The 23354-nt window shown below is 45.1% G+C and overlaps 1 protein-coding gene across 2 annotated transcripts in view; it reads right to left on the bottom strand.

Annotated features, from left to right (window-relative positions):
• LHFPL3 (LHFPL tetraspan subfamily member 3) overlaps positions 1-23354 on the bottom strand; it is a 208644-nt gene that overhangs the window by 49842 nt on the left and 135448 nt on the right. For both annotated transcript variants that reach the window (XM_064166209.1, XM_064166207.1), the window contains exon 2: positions 22638-22874. In XM_064166209.1, the coding sequence (XP_064022279.1) occupies positions 22638-22874 (237 nt within the window). The remainder of the gene's footprint in view (positions 1-22637; positions 22875-23354) is intronic.

The raw sequence follows: 23354 nt of genomic DNA, 5'->3' as shown, positions 1-23354 counted from the left end.
TAGATCTGTGACTGGCTCACTGGTGTGATGTCCTTGTAACCAACATATGGACTTCAGATCTGTACCATGTTGGGTACTGCTGCCTAAACCTTGCCTGAACTTACAGGGGATGCACTTTAGTCACTGTCAGAAAAATCTTCTGATGTTCACTGAAATGTGATTGAACTGGGAGAGATGAAGAGGGAAAAGGAATGGATTCTTTCACAGAGCAGCCCTGCTGCTCAGGAAAGTAAAAATAAACTTCAGAAAGGAGTGGGAGATACACAGAGGCAGACAATGATAGGGATATTTTAAAAGAAGCCTGTGGAGTGAAGGCAGGATGAAGCTGCAAAATGAACTGCAAACAGAACAAATTTACACACAGATGAACAAAACCAGGGAAGTTAGACTCACTATCTTTACCTTGAAAGTTTTACTGTGCTTGCAGGATCAAAAGGATCTTGAAAGGGTTTTATATATATCTGATGAAACACATCTGATAAGCTTCTAAGGGTTATGCTGCAGATATTGTTTATCAAAGGCTAAATAATGTTCTCACTTTCCACATAAAGCAGAACCATAAAGTCTGGGAGTGGCATTCCCCAAAGGAGACTCCTGACACAAAACCACCTACATCCTCTGGATACCATCAGGAGGGACCTGGGCAGGTTGGAGAGGTGTGCCAAGGCCTCATGAAATTCAACAAGGCTAAGTGTCAGGTCCTGCACCTGGGTTGGTGCAATCCCAAGCACAAATCCAGGCTGAGAGGTGAATGGCTGAGAGCAGCCCTGAGGAAAAGGCCCTGGGGGTCTGGAATGATGAAAAGCTCAACATGAGCCTGCAGTGTGAGTGCAGCCCAGACAGCAACTGTGTGCTGGGCTGCAGCAAGAGCAGTGTGGCCAGCAGGGCAAGGGAGGGAATCCTGCCCCTTTGCTCTCCTGAGACCCCACCTGGAGTCCTGTGTGCAGTTCTGGAGCCCCAACACAAGAAGGACATAGAACTGTTGGAGTCAGTCCTGAGGAGGCCATGAAGATGCTGAGAGGGCTGCAGCAGCTCTGCTATGAGGACAGGCTGAGAGAGTTGGGGCTCTGCAGCCTGGAGACGAGAAGGCTTCCAGGAGATCTTGTAATAGCCTTCCAGTATCTGAAAGGGGCTACAGGAGGGCTGGGGAGGGACTATTGACAAGTCTTTGTAATGACAGGACATGGAATAATGGGTTTAAACTGGCAGAGGGGAGATAGAAACTGGAGGTTAGGAAGAAGTTCTTTGCAGTGAGGATGGTGAGACACTGGAGCAGTTTGCCCAGGGAGGTTGTGGCTACTCCCTCCCTGGAGGTGTTCAAGGCCAGGATGGATGAGGCCTTGAGCGACCTGTTCTAGTGGGAGGTGTCCCTGCCTATGGTGGGAGGTTGGAACTGGATGAGCTTTGAGGTCCCTTCCAACCTAAACCATTCTATGATTCTATGATTCACTGCTGGCAGGGCTGGGAGCCTACACAGAATTCTGTACCAATTAGGTTACTGACCTGATGGTAATCCCAACACAAGTCCTGCCAGGGCACAGACATCCCTCAGTGCTTAGACAGAAGTCAAGCAAAATATAGACAAACCAAATAAATGACTGTTTTCTATGTGTTGTCTATACTCCTGATTGTAATGAGGCTGTTCCTTGGCAAGGGCTGGGATAAATGAGCCACATTTCCTTTCCTTCTGGAAATGTCCTAGGGCTCAGAATGTTCTCAGGTGAGTTTAGTGCTTACAGGAAATATTACTCTCATAGATTTGAGAAATGAAGCCTTTGTTTCCTAAGAAGAGAAACACACTTTGTAGAAACAGATTTCTCTGCAATTTCCCACAAATACACTTCCAGATGTTTTCTGGAAAATGGGATTTTCCTTAAGATACTCAGCTGCTGTGCCTCTTGTTAACAGCAGACATGACATCCTCACATCTTTTGCAGAGCCTCCTCACTAGAGCAAGATGTTAGGCATGTTCTTCAATGTAAGGCACCCAGATGCCCCATGACAGAGCAGATGTATTGATCATACAATTGTTTTGGCTGGAAAAGATCACAGCCATTCAACCATGTCCCCAAGTGTCATGTCTTTTTAATACCTCTGGGGCAGTGACTCCAGCACCTCCCTGTGCAGCCTCTTCCAATGCCTCACCACTCTTCCTACAAATAAGTTTTCACTAATATCCAATCCGTATCTATTCAAGCCAGCGTGGCCAGCAGGACCAGGGAAGTCCTTCTGCCCCTGCACTCAGCACTGCTCAGGTCACACCTTGAGTACCGTGTCCAGATCTAGGCCCCTCAGTTTAAGAAAGATGTTGAGCAATAAGAGCAGTAATAAGCCAAGGAGCAATGGATGCAAATTGGAACATAGAAGGATGCAACTCAACATGAGGAGAAACTTCTTTACAGAGAGGTTCTGGAGTCTCCTTCTCTGCAGACTTTCCAAACACACTTGGATGCGTTCCTGTGTGAACTACCCTAGGAGATGCTGCCTTGGCAGGGGGGTTAGACTTGATGATATCTGGAGGTCCCTTCTAACCTCTAAGGTTCCATGATTCTGTGATCTGAGAGTCAAACAGCACTAAAGGGTTTCTCAAGGGACCCAGTGGGGTATCGCACCGTGCATTTGGAAGGTATGGCTGCTATCCCTCAATGCTGGTTGGGTTTTTTTTGTTAGTCTGTTGCCTCAGTTTAAAAGTTTTAACGTATTTTAATTGATTCAAATACATTCATGACATTTCTCAATTGGTTTTTAATCTTGCAATTAGTGTAAATACATATAATCACGTAATTAGGCTGTGTAATTACAATGTGTAATAACACTGTAGTGCTGTTACATGCCTCCTTTTCAAACACAGCTCCAAAACATAACTGTGGGTCCCAGAGTGTCTGTAAAGATTTCTTTTCATATATTCCTGCTTGTCTTGTGCAATCCTGGCAGTTTACATGTAGGAATATATGCTGCTCTAAGGCTGCCACGGGAATTGCTTGTGCTCAGGGGGGCATATCTAAAGGAAAAAGATGAGGCAAGATGATGGATTCTAGCTGAAGATGTGATTACAAAGCTGGTGGATGCTCTCACTGCAAAAGATAATGGTGCTTTTATCATATGGCCTAGCTCTCCTGCAGCTAGATTCTGGCTTTATCCAGGTCTCCTTGAGGGCAGTGAAAAAGCTTCCAGTGGCTTTGGCAGGGTAGACTTGCACTCCCTGTCAGATTGATCACACTCTCTGAAAGGCTTTAAAGCTCCTTGTACCCATGGGAAATCGGTCTCTTACTTTGCTTCCCCCTGCCCTGCTTCAGTAAAGTCAGCCTAGATTGAGGGCTGTGAGGCACTTAGTTTCATGCACATTTCTAAGACAGGGCAACATGTCTCAAACCATGGCACCAAGTGTCTCATCCAACCTCCTTTTAAACACCTCCAGGGGTGGTGACTCCATCACCTCCCTGGGCAGCCCATTCCAATGCCAATCACTCTTGCTGTGAAGAACACCTTCCTGGTGCAGTTTGAGACTGTGTCCTCTTGTTCTGTCCCTGGTTGCCTGGGAGAAGAGACCAACTCCACCCGGCTACAACTTCCCCTCAGGTAGCTGCAGACAGCAATGAGATCTGCCCTGAGCCTCCTCTTCTCCAGGCTGCACACCCCCAGCTCCCTCAGCCTCTCCTCACAGGGCTGTGCTCCAGGCCCCTCACCAGCCTTGCTGCCCTTCTCTGGACACATTCAAGCACCTCAACATCTTTCTTAAATTGAGGAGCCCAGAAAAACATATCTCCTGAAGGCACAACTCATAGCCAAAGCAGTCTGGGCAGTACCAGGGTGGTGGTAGATGCTGGCACACAGCAGCACTTTGCAACTCATCCCTTTGCAGCTGATCCTCAGCACTTTGCAACTGATCCAGGGACAGAAACAGCTGCTTGTAGAGAAACACACTCATTTCTCTGCCTGACAAACCCTTCTCTTAACTGTCTTGAACCAAACATCTGCTGAAAATCTGCATGGAAACTATTTAATGTACAATTGGGAGAACAGGAAAAAGTTCTCCAAGCAATTCTTTTATTAACTGACTTTAGCTCTATGATTTCTGCTGGTGGTTTCTGCAGTAATGGGTTTTGCTTTCTGTGCACAGCTCAACCTGCTTGTTCTGTCTGCGCTATTCTGAGCAGCTTCATCTTTTATTTGCTTCTCTTGCTTGTTCTGGGAGGGTGGGTCCTAATTTCATGTAGAGTGTTTTTCTTCTTCCCTTTCAAATATCCGAAACTTTTGGAGAAGGGGATAAAAAAAATAAGTCAAAGATATGGAACTAATGAGGTGAAGCCACACAGAGAAAACCTCTACGTGACATGCAGTTTTTTTGGGATGGAATTTCTCTTTCTTGGAATTTGCTGAGAGTTAGCCTTTCACTGATAGAAACGTTTGTAGCAAACTAAGACTGAGACATCAAAGCAACTGCCTGAGTTTTATTTGTATGGATCTTGGTGAATGCTGCTTACTGATGATTTCTGTCAGTTCAGCCAGAACTGTTGCCACGGCAGCTGAAGTTCGCAATGGTGATCACTCAATGTGCATGGGTCCTACAGAAGATGCTGGTCAGCAAGACACAGGTTTTTTCCTCTACAGTGCAGGTTCAGGGGTTGCTGCTTGTTGCTGAGCAGGGAGGAGACTGTTGCAGCATTAATGAGTGCAGCACTAATGGGAGCAGCGCTCAGATGTGGCTGGTTTTTGCCTGACAGATGGGAGCACGACAGCCACCTGCCAAGGCACTCAGCAGCAGGAGAAGCAGGTTCCACCTTGGCCCCCTCTGGCATTTCGTGCTCCCACCATGTGCTGCCCTACAGGACATATACAGACACACCTTATCCCACGTGTTTGCTAGAGAAACGCCTTGGCTGGGGACATACAGCCACGTGCGGACACAGCTCCTGCCATGCAGCCCAGAGACACAACCAGAGCCTGGGCTGCAGCGAGAGAAATGTGGGCAGCAGGGTGAGGGAGGTGATCCTCTCCCTCTGCTCTGTGCTGTTGAGACTGCACCTGGAGTACTGCACCCAGTTCTGGAGCCACTGTTACAAAAGGGATATGGATGTGCTGGAAGGTGTCCAGAGAAGGGCCACAATGATGATCAGAGGGCTGGAACTGCTCTGCTGTGAGGAGAGACTGAGGGAATTGAGGCTGTCAGGGTTTCTCAGCTCAGTCAGTACTTCAATGACACAGCTATGAGGCTGTGAAGACCTGGGCTATGAAGATGATGAAGGGGCTGGAGCAGTGCCCTACAAGGAGAGGCTGAGTGACCTGGTGATGTTTGGTCTGGTGAAGGGAAGACTTAGAGGGTATCTAATCAATGTTTAGAAATAGATGACAGCTGGGGGTCAAGAGGGAGAGGACAAACTCAGTTGCAACTTGTGATAGGACAAGGGGTAAAGTGTATAAACTACAGCACAGCAAGTTACAGTTCAACATGAGCAAGAACTTCTTGACTGTAAGGGTGATAGAGCACTGGCACAGGCTGCCCAGAGAGGTTGTGGAGTCTCCTTCTCTGGAGCATTCCTGTGTGACCTGAGCTAGATTCTCTGATCCTGCTCTGGCAGGGGGTTTGGACTTGATATGTGGAGGTCCCTTCCAACCCCCAACATACTGCTCTGCCCAGTGTCTGTGTGGATCACTGTGAGTTTAGCAGATATGTGCACCATGCTCTGTTAGGTGATATACACATGGTCAGAGACAAAAATACACCAAATCCTCTTTCCTTGATGGAAAGAGCATCTCAGCAACATCCGGAGGAGGGAAATGACACGGCAATGGAAATGCAGAGACCAAACCAGCAGCTCAAAGCAATTCACTTGGCACAAGATGCTGTGTGGATATTAGCTGAGTCCTAAATCAAATATGTCTGTGTCAGCAAAACACTGTGCTGAGGCACACTGCCTCCAGGCTCAGTGCTGCTACAGAGCCATGCTGTTGGGGTTGTCTCCAGGCCTGAAGCAAGCAGCACCCCTCAAGGGCCAGCATCTCCAAGCCTCCAGCACATCATCAGAGCACTACTGTGACCTCCTTCCCTCCCAAGCTCACGGAGGTGTGTGCATGGAAGAACATGCTGCCACAGGCTAAGTTCAGGTTATCTAATGCTCTCTTGAAACTGTCTCAGCACATGAAATAGTTGAATGAAGAAGATGTTTCCATCTTATCAACAACTTTGCATTCTGCCCATTGGTTTGGTGTTTTGGGTTTTTTTCCCAGATATTTTGAACTAGGAGTTATCTATCTCTAGATTTAGTCAACTGTGTAAATGAGGCTTTTGCTTCAGGAGGGGAAAACTGTCTTCACAGTTATGTTAGAACAAAGATTACAGGCTTGGTTCAGATCTCAATCACACTGCTGTGGGGACTGATGTACTTTGTTCCAGGTACAGCATACATCAGGGGATGGAGGTTTATCCTGAATGCCCACTCCACTGGCAAAACCCCACTCATAGCACACGGTGTCTGCTGGAGGTGCTGGATGAGGATTCAGTCTTAAAGGTGACTGGAGCCTGGGTGAAGCTGTCAAGCACAGCCCAGTCTAGGTGTGCAGTGCTCGCAAGGCTGCATGCTAATGACATTTACTTTTATCCCATGTTTTCCTCAGCCTTAAGACAAGAAATGCTGCATCTTCAAAATGCTGAATTTCCTAGACCAGCTCTTCTCTATCTTTTTCTCTTTAAAGGTAATTGCTGCAAAGTGTTGAGTGATGATATTCGTGAATATAGCTTTTTGCTTATCTGCAAAGCACTTAAACTGTGGACACTCTTGCCTACTGCTCATTAGAAAGAGTTAGTATCTATTTCCTAGAAGCTAAAAGGAGTTCCTCAGGCATGGTCAATGGCCCATTTAGTTTGTCAGCTGCAGCAAAGACTGTGGCTTGTGAACCACATCTCACAAACCTGGTAGCATAGGCTCTGGTAGCATTTGGTGCATTCAAACCATGATCTGCAGATGAGAATTGATCCTTTTCTTTGTGTCCACATTCAGCAAAGTTTCTTACAGGAGTGTGCTGGTTTGAGGCTAATTGGAGTGTTTTAATGAGAGGAATTAGATTATTGGCTGTGAAAGGAAAATAATGGGGATGTCTGTATTGCCCATTTGTTCTGCTGGGACATACAAAACCAAGGACACAAACAAAGATAAGTCAGTCTCTGCCTGGCTGTTGCTGTATTAACTCTTCTGCCTGAACCTGCATATTCTCAACTAATCATTCTGCTTCTCACCCCTTGTGCTGATGTTTTCCAGCTCACCCTGCACATGAAGGAGATCCTGAGATAAGGGAGAAGGTGGAAAGGGTGGAAGGAAGGAGGGAGGGAGGTTGGTTGGGAGCCTCTCTTGGGTGGTCTGGCTGCTGGGAGGGGTTTTGTAACTCTGTATTACTTTTTACATGCATATTACTGTATATAGTTGTAAATATATCTGTATATATTGCATATATATGCTTGTAAATGGTGAAAATCTATTAAATACAGCTTCATTCCTTAACTTCCAGCTTTCTGGGTTGAGTCTGGATGAATTCCTAACCGTGTGTGGGGGTGGGTAACACCCAAACTGCTACAAGCAGCTGCTGAAATGATAGTATCACCTAGGAAGATTATAAACAGTAGAAGGTCCTACCTTGTTTATCTTTGGTTGACCAAAGGCACAAATTCTTCAAAGCACAGCCTGAGATTTTCATCAGCCAGTACTTAACAAGCAGTGCCAGTTCCCCTGTATGTTTTGTGAGCTGCCCTCATAGCAAAGCCCTGGGTGAAAGGCACTCACTGGCTGGCTGTGTTGCAGAAAACTTTTAAGTACAACTGCTAGGTAAATAACCGATTCTTCAGTTCAATGGCTGCAACAAACAGCATCAAAAATAGTTTGGGGCTGAACTGAAACAGAACTTCCATGGTTTCTTTTGAAAAAGGGAGCTCCCACTGTTTCCTAGTGTATTAAGTTCAACTGAGATCCTTCATTAAATGAAAATTGATATTAGACAGCTAAAGTTAGGAGTCCATTGATGAAGGCATCCAAAGTTAGGCATATTCTCCATACACTTCTGAATATTCCCAGTTAGAATTTGTTTTGCTGAAGGGTTAAGGTATATGGAGGTTTTTTGGTTATTGGTACCTGCCTACTCTCAGTTGAGTCATAGAATCATACAATCAACCAGGTTGGAAGAGACCTCCAAGATCATCCAGTCCAACCTAGCACCCAGCCCTGTCCAGGCAACCAGACCATGGCACTAAGTGCCTCATCCAGTCTTTTCTTGAACACCTCCAGAGATGGTGACTCCACCACCTCCCTGGGCAGCCCATTCCAATGCCAATCACTTTCTCTGGCAAGAACTTCCTCCTATCATCCAGCCTAGACCTCACCTGGCACAACTTGAGACTGTGTCTCCTTGTTCTGTTGATGGTTGCATGGCAGAAGAGACCAACCCCACCTGGCTACAACCACCAACCTCTTTTTTTTTTACATATTTCATCCATCAGTCATCCTCCTGACTCATTTTTCAGTCAATTTTCATCAAATATGTGCTGTACTTGAGACAACGATCTAGAAATGAAAAGTACCAAGCAGCTCAAATTGTCCAATTTAGACACTGCAGAAATTCCATTCTTAGTAAAAAAAGGCACAAAACATTAACTAGACTGGACAAGTGATGGATTGCCACAATGGAATTGGTCAGTGCAGCAGGCTTGCATCTGAGTGATAGCTCTAACACCCCACATAGACTTATTATATGATAACATTCACCTCCTCTTCCCAAGCAGTCCAAGAATGACAATGCTATTTATAATGCTTTTACTGTTAGAGTTTTAAAAGTAATACAAGTTATAAATGGGACAGGAAAGAAAAGGAAAGGGAAAGAGAAAAGGAAAGGGAAAGAGAAAAGGGAAGGGAAAGAGAAAAGAGAAAAGAGAAAAGGGAAGGGAAGGGAAGGGAAGGGAAGGGAAGGGAAGGGAAGGGAAGGGAAGGGAAGGGAAGGGAAGGGAAGGGAAGGGAAGGGAAGGGAAGGGAAGGGAAGGGAAGGGAAGGGAAGGGAAGGGAAGGGAAGGGAAGGGAAGGGAAGGGAAGGGAAGGGAAGGGAAGGGAAGGGAAGGGAAGGGAAGGGAAGGGAAGGGAAGGGAAGGGAAGGGAAGGGAAGGGAAGGGAAGGGAAGGGAAGGGAAGGGAAGGGAAGGGAAGGGAAGGAAAGGGAAAAGTTCAAAAGTCCCTTTTTTTTTTAAATCCTTAAATGATTTTTTTTTTTCACTGTAATTATGCAAATATAAACTAAGAAAACATCTAGTGCTGGGATAATGAAAGTTGAAGGTCCCAAATAAAAGTGAAGTAGTTTTCTAAGCAAATGCGATAGAGTGAAAAGAAGCAAGCAAGGCAAGGAAAACAAAGGAAGGAGAGCAAAGGTGGAACTCAGGCACAGCCCAAGAAACGTGTCCATAAAAGAAAATGGAGCAGTTAGTGTTAAGTATTATAAATGTCTGGTTTAAAAGAGATTATACTTTTTTTTCAGTGAACACCTGGTAGATAGCTACCAGGTTTCCTTTTTAGATAGCTACCAGGTTTGCTCTTTAGACAGCTACCAATTTTCCTCTTTAGATAGCTACCAGGTTTGCTCCTTAGACAGATACCAATTTTCCTCTTTAGATAGCTACCAGGTTTGCTCCTTAGACAGCTACCAATTTTCCTCTTTAGATAGCTACCAGGTTTGCTCTTTAGATAGCTACCAGGTATGCTACTTAGACAGCTACCAGGTTTCCTCTTTAGATAGCTACCAGGTATGCTACTTAGACAGCTACCAGGTTTCCTCTTTAGATAGCTACTAGGTTTGCTCCTTAGACAGCTACCAGGTTTCCTCTTTAGATAGCTACTAGTTTCTCCTTAGACAGTTACTAAGTTTGCTCTTTAGATAGCTACCAGGTTTGCTCTTTAAACAGCTACCAAGTTTGCTCTATAGATAGCTGCTTGGAGGTGCTAAGGCCGCTTGACAGTGAATGCTTGTAAGTTTTCAGCTATCCTTTTGATTTCATGAATTATATGCTGCAGGATACTTCTGAAAGGCCACAGAAGTGCAGCCTTAACACTGATGAAAATTTTGATTCTCCCAGGCAATGTTCCTCCTAAACCCATTTGGCTTTGCATCTCCCCATACAGCCACATCTTGCATTGCTATTATCAAGAGATAATTCTCTCCCTTTGCTCTGGTGCGAACCCACCTGAACTACTGTGTTTTCAGCTTTGGTGATCCCAGCATTAAGAAAGATCTGCTTGAGTGAGTTCAGAGGAGGACAACAAAGATGATCAGAGTGCTGGAACATCTCTCCTATGAAGAAAGGCTGAGAGAGTTGGGATTCTACAGCAGAGAAGACTCCAGGGAGACCTTATAGCAGCCTTAAAAGAGGTCCACAAGAAAGCTGGAGAGGAACTTCTTACAAGAGCTTACAGTGATATGACAAGGAGTAAAGAGTTTAATCTGAAAGAGGGTAGAAGCAGATTAGATGAGGAAGAAATTCTTTACTGTGAGGTTGGTGAGGCACTAGAACAAGGTTGCTCAGAGAATTTGTGGGTGCTTCTTTCTTGGAAGTGCTGAAGGCCAGGTTGGATGGGGCTTTGAGCAATCTGGTCTAGCAGAAGACAACACTGCCCAGGACAGAGGGGTCAGAACTAGAAGATCTCTAAGGTCCCTTCCAACCTATATCATTCTCATGACTCTAAGATACAACTTCTGTGGTTGTCCTCCCAAGTATGGCACTTCCACACATCGTTAGCATGGCTTCTGCATTCAATTTCCAGTCGGCTCTTTGACAATATTTTCCTATCTTTAATGGCTGAAACACATTAGATGATTTCTAGTGCACTACCATTTTCTCCAGCAGACCAATATTTGTCTCTGTACAATATATTACATCTGATTTTATTGCCTTATCAGTTTCATTTTAAGGGGTCAGGCAGTTGTTATTGTCAGAGTATTATGATAGCTCTTCAAAGGAAATCTGAACACATTTGATATACATCAAACATTCAAACACCTGAAAAATGTTGTTTGAAACTGTGCTCAGGGATTAGTATAAGATTCATGACCATTATAAAAGTGTACAAATTGCTGTAATGGATTCAATTTACTCCCACTCTCTAGAATTCTTATTGCTTTCATAGGATTAATAAACCCCCCACTGCATAATCACATCCAACATGCCTACTGGAAAAGCTTTGAGGATTTTGGTTCAATAATCTACTCAAAAGTAAGAAGAATGGCAGCAAACATTTTGTACAAAAGATGTCCTTTTTAGCTATGCCAATTTAATTTGGTGCCTAAAAGTGCTCTTCTCGAGTAAACATTAAGTGAACTGTTGTAGTCTGCAGAGATCCCAGATGCATCCATTTTAGCAGACATTTACATAACACTGCTACTCTTCCCAATTCTTATCCAGTCTGCACTTATCTTTCACGAACATTATGACAGTAGAAATGTACAAAGTACAGCTAAACTACTGCCTCTGTGTTCACAAAATGAGGAATTGTCTACCTTTATGCCCCCTTGCTGGTTGCAATGCTGGGCAATTTACTCAATACTTCAACCTGAGTAAATCCATCTAGTTTAGACCCTACAGTGGGCATTCAGGTTCTTCAGCTACACCTAACAGTAGGCAGGGTTCTCTTTTTCATTGATTAAGCTGTCCAAGTGCAGTGAGAGGTTATTAAACCCTTGGAAATGTGGGTAGGGAAAGCAAACAAAGTCACAGAGAGACACAAAATCATAGAATGGTTTAGGTTGGAAGGGACCTCAAAGCTCATCCAGTTCCAGCCCCCTCCCATAGGCAGGGACATCTCCCACTAGAACAGGTTGCTCAAGGCCTCATCCAACCTGGCCTTGAACACCTCTAGGGAGGGAGCTAGAGCTGAACCTGGCAAGAGGTGTGAAGAATAAGAAGGGTTTCCACAGGGACATCAGTGAAAAAAGGCATGTTGAAGAAAACATACCTTCCCCGAAGAGCAAGAGCAGTGAGTTAGTAACAACAGATGAGGAGAAGGCTGAGGTTATCAATAACTTTTTAACCTTATTTTCCACTGGCAATCTCTCTCCAACACCTCCCAAGTTAAAAAAAACTACAAGGTGGGGACTAGGGCAGCAAAGTCCCGCTCACTGTATGTGAAGATCAGGTTGGTGACCACCTGAGGGAGCTGAAGATATACCAGTCCATGGGATGTGATGCGACGCGTCAGAGAGTGCTGAGGGAATTATCCGATGTAGTTGCGAAGCCACTCTCCACAGTATTTGGAAAGCCCTGGCAGGCAGGTGAAGTCCCTGGGCACTGGAACAAGGGAAACATTGCACTCATTTTTAAAAAGGGAAGAAAGGAGGACCCTGGGAGCAGCTGACCTGTCAGCCTCACCTCTGTGCTTGGAAAGATCATGGAGAAGATTCTCCTAGAGGCTTGTGAGCGTGGGCTTTGTTAAGCCAGCACACAGGGAGAGGTCAGCAGGAGTGACAAACTGGAGACCACCAAACCTGTCATTCAGGAGAGGATGAGGGACTCAACAGAGAGTGCAGATCAGCTCTGGAAGTAGCCCCAAAGTAAGAGTTTTTAAGGTTTTAGAATAGAGCAATGTGTCAATAGGGCAAAGCTACTCTGCCATCACCAAACAAATCAACTTTTTCTTGTTACCTGTGGTAAGCTGTCTCAGATGCTGCCTGCAAGAGGAAACAGAAAGCCAGAGAGCTGAGATATCTCACTAGGTATGACTCACATGTCTCACTTGGAGTCTAACTCTGGGAAACAGCACTGTCTGTTGTGCTTTCCTTTGGATCTTTTGACAGCTTCCTTACTCTAAAGTTTCTGACAACATCCTTTTTGTTCCTGCCGACACAATGTCCACTCAGGGACAGGTTACACACACCTCTGTCTTTTTTTCCAGATGTTTTGTCTGTAGATAGAAAATGATCCCAATTATGCAACTCATGAAGAAGGGTCAAAATAAATCCACAGTGGGTTTTCAAATAATGAGAAAGATTCTAAGGAAAATTGCTGGAACTTACTTCAGCAAGGACCAACTACAGCTTAGTTCTTTGAGCTTCCTCTGTTTGCAAGGACAAGATATTAGGGTTGGTGTGAACACACAGCCCAGGCACCTCTCTGAAATGGCAGGCTTGACTGGGCAGCAGCAAAGTCCTCACAGATCAGCAGTCACAGCTCAGATTCTTGGCAGGAACCTGCCATGCTTTTTTTCAGTCTACATTAACACTTTGCCAAGAAACACTGAGCTCTGAGCTCTCCTGTTCTTTGCTGTTCCTCCTAAAACATGATTTCTGTCAGCAGGGAAGAAGATGTTAATAGTGGGGTATGATAATCTCTGCCTGTAAGTAGCCTAACCCAGAATGAAGTATGTGCCAGCTGCTTGTCTTTCACCTACCTATGCACTGTGAAATAGCTTTGATTTTAATGCCCAAGCTTGGAAACATTTCTAATGCCATTACTAGTGACAGCACAGTCAGACTTGTCACCTTCTAGCTTAGTATAGTATTGCTTCCAGCAGGCCACAGGCTTTGTTTTGAGTTAACAACACAGATCTCCTCAGGCTTTGTACGGACTTGTCTTGAGCGACCTGGTCAAGAGCTGGTTTAGGCTGTGACAACACTTCCTAATGGTTTCATCCCCCATTGCCATGCATCATGTCACTCCACTTCGTAATGCTCAACCCCTCTGTGCTTTGATGCCCTACTGCCAGAGGCTGAGATAAACACTCTGTCCCAACATCTCAGAAAAAAACATGTTTTGAGCTGTTTCTGAGAAGTGCTAAGTGAGCATCCTGTTTGCACTCACTGTCCCAAAGATCCCCTCTTGCATGAGCTCAGACCCTCAGGAGGTCCCCAATGTGCAACAACTGGACAAGACACCAGCCAAGGAATGCAGAGTGAGCTTCTGCATGCTGCCATGGGACCACCTGCCTGACTGCTCAGCCTGCATGGACTGAAAGACCACCACTCTAGACCACCACACCTGGAACTGAGCTCCTGTCACCCAGCACACATAGGAGGTGAAGGCTTCCTGTTGTGCCAGGTGATGCTGATTCTGAGCCAAGCACAGTCTAGCAGCTCCTGATTTATCAACAGCAGCCATCATTTTGGAGAAACTGGCTGGACAAGGGGGGCTCAATTCTGGAAACCCCCTACCACACCCAGCATGCTCACCACAACTGGACAGTGGGCCTGGCTAAGCAAATCACTCCTGGAAAATGCTAAGTGATTCCCAGAAAAGCCTGCATATTCAATGAGGCAGCCAGGGAAAAGAAGAGAAGCTGCAACCTGCAGACAAAGCGCTCCCTACCCACTCTCTTCAAACAGACTTTTGGGACACCGAATGACTCTGGGGTGACCTTCCTTCTCTTTGCTTTCTTTACTTTCTCTTTCCTCCTCCTCATCCCTCCCTATCCTTGTGTGTGTGCAATAAAACTAACCTATGCATTTGACACGGTTTGTGCCTTCATTCTGTGCCCAAGAATTCAAACCCCCCATACCCAGGACTCCTCCAGACTGGGACACCCACCGAATGCTTCGTCTGGACACAGAGCCACATGGCACATTGAGCTCCCTATATTGCTCTAAGAAACATCTTCCTGAGGCTGTCTAGTCCCCATACTTGGTCCTTCATGGCATGATTTTGTTAGAAGGAATGGTAATTTCTGTAACCAGGCTATGGTGTAAGATACCTTACAGAAAGTAACAGCAAGTGGGATCTGTCTTTCTATGAGACAGCAGTTCACCATCCTTTCCCTTCCTTAATCAGCAGGGAACTAGGACCCTTTATTTATGGTTTCCAACGCCTTCATTTGAGTAATTAATGCATATGCTTAGGACTAATTTTACTTTCTCATTACAGAAAGTAAAGCTGGAAAGGAACTGTTGGATCAGCTGATATATCAATCAGCACTACTGCAAGATTGACCTTTATTTAATAAGGTATTTTAATCAGCTTTCAACTTCTAGTTTTGATGCCTCATTTGCCTCCCCTTGAGTATCATCATTTAGCACACTGGTAAAGTAGTTCCCTCATAAAATGCTTTTAACAAGGCTTAGTCTCAGAATACATATTTTAATAACAGTTCCACCACTATTTAGCTTTTCTAGTTCACCTTCCACTAATCAACCACAAAATATTGTATCAACAAAGTCAGTCTCATTCCCCTCCATTTAAAAGACACAGAATCTGAGATGTGATATGACAGATACAAGCTCAATAATAGAACCAGAAATCACTTTCAGCTATTCTGAACACTGCTCCAGGGCTTTTGCCTTGCTGCCACTCAATATTACCAGGAAAACAGAAGTATTTTCCGAAGTGTGTGGCAGTTGCAATCCCTCTCCCCAGGCAGGACAGACCTCAAGGTGAGGCTCTCTATCAGCTTTTTATCTTTGGGGCCCCTGAGTCTCAGGTCTTTTTGTTTGCTTGGAGAACCCACAAAGTGAGCAACAGACCACAGCCAAACCCACAGGGGTATAAATGGAGTTCTGCTATGGAGAGGAGCATTCTTGCTCTCTTGGTCTTGCTCTTGCTCCAGAGGCAGCCCTTGCAGCTTGGAACTTCTCCCCTTTAGAATGGAACCTATGCAACTCCACCTCCCATCTTGGTGAGCACAGACACATCTATATCCTGGGTATCACAGAATGATGTAGGTTGGAAGTGACCTCAAAGACCATCCAGTTCCAAACCCCTATCATAGGCAGGTACAGTACAATGGGTTGATAAAGGCCTCATCCATCACAGAACCTTAGAGGTTGGAAGGGACCTCCAGAAATCATCATCAAGTCCAACCCCCTTGCCAAGGCAGGATCCCCTAGGGTAGTTTGCACAGGAATGCATCCAGGTGGGTTTGGAAAGTCTCCAGGGAAGGAGACTCCATGACCTCTCTGAGCAGCCTGTTCCAGGGTTCTGTCACACTCACTATAAAGAGGTTTCTTCTTATGTTGAGCTGAAACCTTCTCTGTCTCAGTTTATAGCCACTGCTCCTTGTCTTATTACTGCTGACCACCATGATGAAGATCTCTCTGATGCCACCACAACTAAATCTCCATGGTTCCCTTTATAGTATGTTTTACAGATATTATTTATAAAGCTTAAATCACAGGCAAATGGTTGCAATTATCTACAGCAGGGAAAAAATCATACAAAAATCTGTTAGCTTGGCATCTAATTGCAGGTTTCTAGATGAAGTGAGTCTGCTTGTCTGCTGTTCTTCTACTCAGAGCTCCATATAGCTCATTGTGGAGGTGAAACTTCAAGGGAAGCAGGTTGCAGTTAAGCAAAGAAATTAACTGGAGCTAAGTGCAGTGATGCTATGATAGATGAGCCACTTGCTGGTTGAAGCTGAAAAAGAACATGAGAGTTCTTCACGGCTGTAACAAGACTTTGTTCTTGGCTGACATGGCAGAGAATTATGTTTTGAAGACAGAAATGAGGGCTAGGACTTCCCAGCCTGGAATCTATGGCTATAGGGCTTCAAATAAGAGCCTGATCATGCATTTGAAAATCAAATTACCTAAAATACACCTCCTGTGAGGGCAAGAGGCTTTTTGATGCAGTTCCAGCTTCATCTGGTCAGCTGCAGCCTGGCAAGTGTATGTGGTGGGCTGTTTACAGCAATCCATCAAAGACTATTCCCCAGTGAGTGTCTTCCACATTTCCCTTCTCAAAAAGAAATTCAAATGGCCAAGATGGTTTTGAGTTCAAAGCCATCTAAAGTGCTTTGAACATGGAGCCACACACCAAAGCAGCAAGAGGCTGAAGTGAGTGACTTGTGAAATTTTTAGTTCACAAGGAAGGATGTGGGGAGACCAGCAGCTATGAAGAGAGACACCAGTCTGAAAAACAGAAGAGGATTACAAAAATCTTGAATTTTACTCCTGAAAGTATTTTTGTCTTTGAAAACTACATGCTAGCTACATGACAAGATGCAAACACTGACTTCTTATGTACCACAGAATCACAGAAAATATCTGCTAGGAAGAGACCTCCAAGATCATCCAGTCCAACCTTCCACCCAGCACTGAAGGGTCAATGTCAAACCATGGCCCTAAGTGCCAGCTCCACACACTGCTTAAACACCTCCAGGGATGGTGACTCCAGCACTGCCCTGGGCAGGCCATTCCAGTGTTTGAGAACCCTCTCTGTGAAGAAGTATTTCCTAACATCCAGCCTGAACCTTCCCTGGGACAGCCTGAAACCATTTCCTCTGGTTCTGTTGCTTGCCACCAAGGAGCAGAGGCTGCCCCCTCCTTGCTCTAATCTCCCTTCAGGTAGCTGTAGAGAGCAATGAGGTCTCCCCTCAGCCTTCTCTTCTCCAGACTGAACACCCCCAGCTCCCTCAGACACTCCTCACAGGCCATGTGCTTGAGGCCCTTCACCAGCCTCAGTGCCCTTCTCTGCATATGCTCCAGCATCTGTGTGTCCTGCTTGTAGTGAGGGGCCCAGAAATGACCACAGCACTCAAGGTTTGGCCTCAGCAGTGCTGAGTACAGGGGGATGATCACCTCCCTGTCTCTGGCCACCCTGTCTCTAACCCAAGCCAGGATGCCATTGGCTTTCTTGGCCACCAGGGCACTGCTGACTCACATTTAATCAACTGGAGCAGAATCCCTGGGAGGCATTAGGGATACATGACTTTACAAAAAAGAGCCTGCATGACTTTATTGGGCAGAGAACTTGAGTAGGCAGGGGTGTAAATGGTGATTTGTCTAGATTTGTACGCTCTGTTACTACTGGGGCTGTGAGCAGTTCTTCAATGCACTGGAGCTTACATGAAAGCTTAAACCTGGTATCAATATTCATTATTACTCACCTAATTTTTAAGTTAGGCCAAATATTTGTGACTGTGTGCCATGAGAACTGGATGCTGAATAGCAAGGCTTTATAATTCTGCAGCAATTTGCACATACATTGTGACCTGAGCTATTTCCCTTCTGAGCAACGACAACAGACGCAGGCAGCATCAAGCAGTCCCTTGTAGGACAAGCACCTCCTGTCACTCAGCTTCAGATACTAGGCCATTTGCAGATGGCTCTCTGTTGCAGCAGCCATCATGTGGTGATGTGGGTTAGTAACTTTCACCCCCCCACACTATTGGAATTTACTAAAGTAACTCAGTTGGCTTGGAAGCGAGATGCAGCTGTACTTACAGCATGGCAAAATGCACCAGCATATTTGCACAATATTCACAAGTACAGCCAAATCTGAAATAATACAGAAATCCAAACTCCCTCCCAGACAAAGGAACTGCCCAGAAGCTCTCAAAGCTACTCCCTCTTTCTCCCTCTACTTTCTCAGACAGGCAACCAAAAGCAAAAGCTGTCAAAGTTTATGTGTTAGTTGTTAGCCAAGAGCAGAGGAGAGATACTAGAGCAGATGGATGAAGAAACAAACAGGGAAATGCCTCTGTGTGAAGAAAAATTGTTTGTACTTTTGGTTTTTTATCCCTCTCAGCAAAGCAATGAATGATACAGAGATCAGTATTTTTTTTCACACCAAATGATCTAATTTCTCTCATTTAAAAAAGTAGAGAAAAGTAGGGAAAGTAGATGGAGAAAGAGAAGGTAGCTTTAAGCCCTTCTGGGCAGCTTCTCTGTTCAGGAGAGAGTTTGGATTTCTTTATTATTTCTGATTTGTATACAATTGTAAATACCTGTAAATACATTGTGTAGACATGCTTGTGAAATTAGCTTTGCTGTAAAGAGAGCTTCATCTTGCTTCCAAGCCCTCTGAGCTAGTCTGGTAAATTTCAGTTGTGTTAGGAGGAAAGTTCCTAACCCACCACAGAAGTCTTTCATCTGAGTTGCTTATGTGTGATCATATAGACCCCAAAGATGAGTTAAATGTTAAACATACACACCTCGTGAAGCTGTTCTATTCATCACAAGAGCCACAAGTGTCCACAAGGTGAATAACAGAATCAGAATTAACCAGGTTGAAAAAGACCTTTGAGATCATCAAGTCCAACCTATCACCAAACACCTTCTAATTAACTAAACCATGGCTCTAAGTGCCTCATCTAGTCTCCTTTTAAACACTTCTAGGGATGGTGACTCCATCAACTCCCTGGGCAGCTCATTCACAAGGCCAATCACTCTCTCTGGAAAGAGCTTCTTCCTAACATCCAGCCCATACCTCTCTTGGCACAGCTTCAGACTGTGTCCTCTTGTTCTGTTGCTGGTTGCCTGGGAGAAGAGACCAACTCGCACCTGGCTACAGCCTCCCTTCAGGTAGCTGTAGAGAGGCATAAGGTCACCCCTGAGCCTCCTCTGCTGCAGGCTGCACACCCCCAGCTCCCTCAGCCTCTCCTTACAGGGCTGTGCTCGAGACCCCTCACCAACCCTGGTGCCCTTCTCTGGCCACATTCAAGCACCTCAACATCTTTCTTAAATTGAGGGGCCCAGAACTGGACACAGGACTCAAGGTGTGGCCTAACCAGGGCAGAAGAACTTGCCTGGTCCTGCTGGTCATACTATTACTGATGCAAGTCAGGATCCATTCTCCTTCTTAGCCACCTGGGCACACTGCTCTGGCTGATACTACTTGACAGGATAGCTTCTTCTGAATGCTTTTGTATTTACCTCTCATAATGCACACTTTATTGCCATTTTCCCTCCATAAAAGCTATTGCCTCACACTCTCAACTTCTTTTGAAAACATCTCATTTGGTCTCTTCACCCTTTGGCCAGAACTTTAATTTTATGTCATTAAAACATTAGAGTTCAACATGTTAAATTATTTCATTACACAAGGCACAAAGGCTTACGCCTGCTGTTGATAGTTCACTCAAAATGGTGATGCTTGGAGCTAAGATGAATTCTGACTATTTTAGTTGTCATCCCTGCATGCCATTAGTCTAATAATGTGCAAGCCTTGAAGCCATTATTAGTGCTTATAAATTAAAGAGAACTCATGTAATACTGCTCTCTCCCATCTTTTAGCTAATGGCATAAACATAATGCAAGTCTTTTTGCAAATATCTTTTTTTTCCCTTCAGAAGGCAGGTTTTTAAATGAAAAAGGTATGGATTGTTGCATAAAATCTGCATCATCAGGAAACTGCATTAACTAGACTAGAACCCAGAGGGCACCTGCTGAACCTCAGTTCTATTTCTCAGCCCTGAAAACCACATGGTAGTTTACTCTCACACCTGGGAAAGAACAACCCCATGGGTCAGGATAGGTTGGGGACTGACCTGTTGGGAGGCAGTGAGGGGAAAAGGATCTGGAGGTCCTAGTGGTTGAGCATGAGCCAGCAGTGTGGCCAAGAAGGCCAATGCCATTCTGAGGTGTATTAGAAGGGCTGTGGTTAGTAGGTTGGGAGAGGTTCTCCTGCCCTTCTACTCTGCCCTGCTGAGGCTGCATCTGGCGTACTGTGTCCAGTTCTGGGACCCTCAGTTCAAGAGGTACACAGAACTGCTTGAGAGAGCCCAGTGCAGAGCCACAAAGATGATGAAGGCAGTGGAACGTCTCTTACACAGGGTATTAGGGGTTGGAAGGGACCTCCATAGACCATCAAGTCCAAACTCTGCCAGAGCAGGACCATAGAATCTAGCGCAGGTCACACAGCAATGCATCCAGGCAGGGCTTGAAAGTATCCAGAGAAGGAGACTCCACAACCTTTCTGGGCATCCTGTTCCAGTGTTCTGTCACCCTTACAGCGGAGAAGTTTCTCCTCATGTTGAGGTGGCACTTGCTGTGCTGTAGTTCATACCCATTACCCCTTGTCCTGTCACAGGGCACAACTAAGAAGAGTTTGTCACCTCCCTCATCTATGTATAAACATTGATTAGATCCCCTCTAAATCTTCACCAGACCAAACAGCCCCAGGTCCCTCAGCCTCTCCTCATAGGGCAGTGCTTCAGCACCTTAATCATCTTTGTAGCCCTGCAGAACTCTCATCAAAAGCACAGAGCAAAGTGGATCATTCAGCACGGTCAGCCTACAGAGAAGTGCAGCTTGCTTTGTTTCTGTCAGCTTTTCACCTTTCCACCCCCCTGTTGTGTTGCATATGCTTTTAACTGTTCCCTGACACCGCTGCTCAGAAGCAGTTATGGTGCCAAGGACACACACAGCCATCACAGACTCAGTAATGAGCCTGTGGGCGTTTATCTGCTGTGAAGCCTCCAGACAGAACTAAGACCTGATTAAGAAAAGAGCTGCCCAGTTGCCTGATCATTGCCTAATAATTTCTTGTTCCTGAAGGTTTTTCCATACAAGTGAACATGGTTGTAACTCTTAATTTATCATCTCTCCCCTTCCACTGAGCTATCACATAACGACATTAACATGTGTAGGACGAAGCCCCAGCAGCAGACAAAGAGCTGACAGGACAAGTGGGTGTTCTTCAGTACTGTGTTCATTGCTTCCCAGGTTGTGCTGGTTTAAGGCTCACTGGAATATTCTAATAAGAGACATTAGATCATTAGTTGTAAAAAGAAAATAATGATAGTCTGTATCATTCATTAGTTTGCTAAAAGGGTTAAAAAGCCAAACCAGAAACAATTCATCTCTCTTTGCTTCTGAGTGCTGGATCTCTTCACTACTCTCTGTAGTCTCTTCCACCTTGGCTAACAGATAACACATAAACCTTGCTGGTTTTTTTTCTACCTGGGGAGAGAAAGAGGGTGGCATTGGGCTGCTTCTGGGCTTCTTTGTGCAGGAGGGAAGTTTGGATTTCTGTAGTATTTCTTAATTGTATCCAACTGTAAATACTTGTAAATATATTGTGTGTGTATGCTTGTAAATGTAGCTGTGCTGTAAATAGAGCTTTATCTTACTTATAAGCCATCTGAGCTGGTCTGGTAAATTTTAAATTGGGGGGGGAAGTCCTCAACATCAGACACACAGCTGTGGATGTTGTGGGAGCACAAGGGGAAGGGACTGTAGAAAGCAGCCAGGCTTGCATGTGCTCACTGAGCAGCATCCCTTCCTCTTGCAACCTCGTGACAAAATACTGGCCTGTGGCAGTTTCATGTTCTTAACCTAGAAATGTGTTTTATCCCCAACCCATGGCACAAATGTTCAGTTACTACAGCACCCTAGATTTCTGTGAGCTGACTAATGAGCTCAAAGCAACACAATCAATCAAGAGCTAGGCTTCTTCTTTCCTGGCTATGATCCTTAGCCCACCAGTGCCTCCCTATGTAGGTGGTCCCATTATGTAGCTCATTACCAATCTCCCAATCCAATGCTCCCCCCTTACCTTGTCCTGTGCCAACACATAAGGTCACTTTGCAGCCACTCATAGCACAATGTGAAATTCCAAAGGAACCAAATGAACAAATCTTGCATGAGGTACAGAAAAATATGGAGACAATGACATTTAAATGCTAATGAAATAATGTACAAGCAGGTAACAGAAAGACATCCCATCTACAGCTCCAAAAACTGGTCAGAGTAAGTCATGGATCATGCAGCAATTGTGTCAGTTTCAAACTGCCTTAGATTTTGGAGGCTGAAACCCAAAACTTCCTCTGCCCCTTGCATTCTTTTCTTTTCCAGCAGCTCTGGAAGCAAGCCAGCATGACACCTTTTAAGTATGAAATGAAATTAAACCAATCATTGTTTTTAAGCGATTGCCCTTGAGGCCACCCAATAATAGTGTTTCTAAAGCAGTCCTACCTTTGTTTTCCAACTTGAGCTCCTCTGCTAGCAAGCTGTCTTGTCTGTTGCCAAGCACAAATGCCAGAAATGAGAGGATCAGGGCATCCAAGATTCCAATAATAGCCAGGATATATGCCCAGCGGACTGAACAAGCCCCCAGCGTGTACTTGTCTGTCTTTTCACCACACATCCGTTTTACCTCATCTGAATCCCAGCCATCAGGAAAAATCATACAACCCAGGACGAGACAGGCAGCTTGGAGACAAGAAAAAAAGAAAAGGAGAACAATGGGATAATGAGACCACACTTTGTTTTGATGAGAACCTACACAGTTATCACTAAAGCAACACACTTTTTCATCCTGAGCTTCAAAGCCAGTTTACTTCAACACAAGTCACAGAATTACAGAGTGTGATTAAATATTCAAAATAAAACCCTAAGACACATCATTGGGGTGGTCTGAGCCACACAATGTCTGTGTGTGTGTATGCATTCCCCACTATCAAATCATAGAATCATAGAACCAACCAGGTTGGAAGAGACCTCCAAGATCACCCAGCCCTATCAAATCAACCAGACCATGGCACTAAATGCCCCATCCAGGCTGTTCTTCAACACCTCCAGGCATGGCAACTCCACCATCTCCCTGGGCAGCCCATTCCAATGCCAATCACTCTCTCTGACAACAACTTCCTTCTAACATCCAGACTAGACCTCCCCTGGCACAGCTTGAGA

Source organism: Pogoniulus pusillus, chromosome 27 (genome assembly GCF_015220805.1).
Source record: "Pogoniulus pusillus isolate bPogPus1 chromosome 27, bPogPus1.pri, whole genome shotgun sequence".
Taxonomy (NCBI): domain Eukaryota; kingdom Metazoa; phylum Chordata; class Aves; order Piciformes; family Lybiidae; genus Pogoniulus; species Pogoniulus pusillus.
The sequence above is the reverse complement of the archived record's forward strand: the minus strand, read 5'-3'. Positions and strand labels throughout refer to the sequence as shown.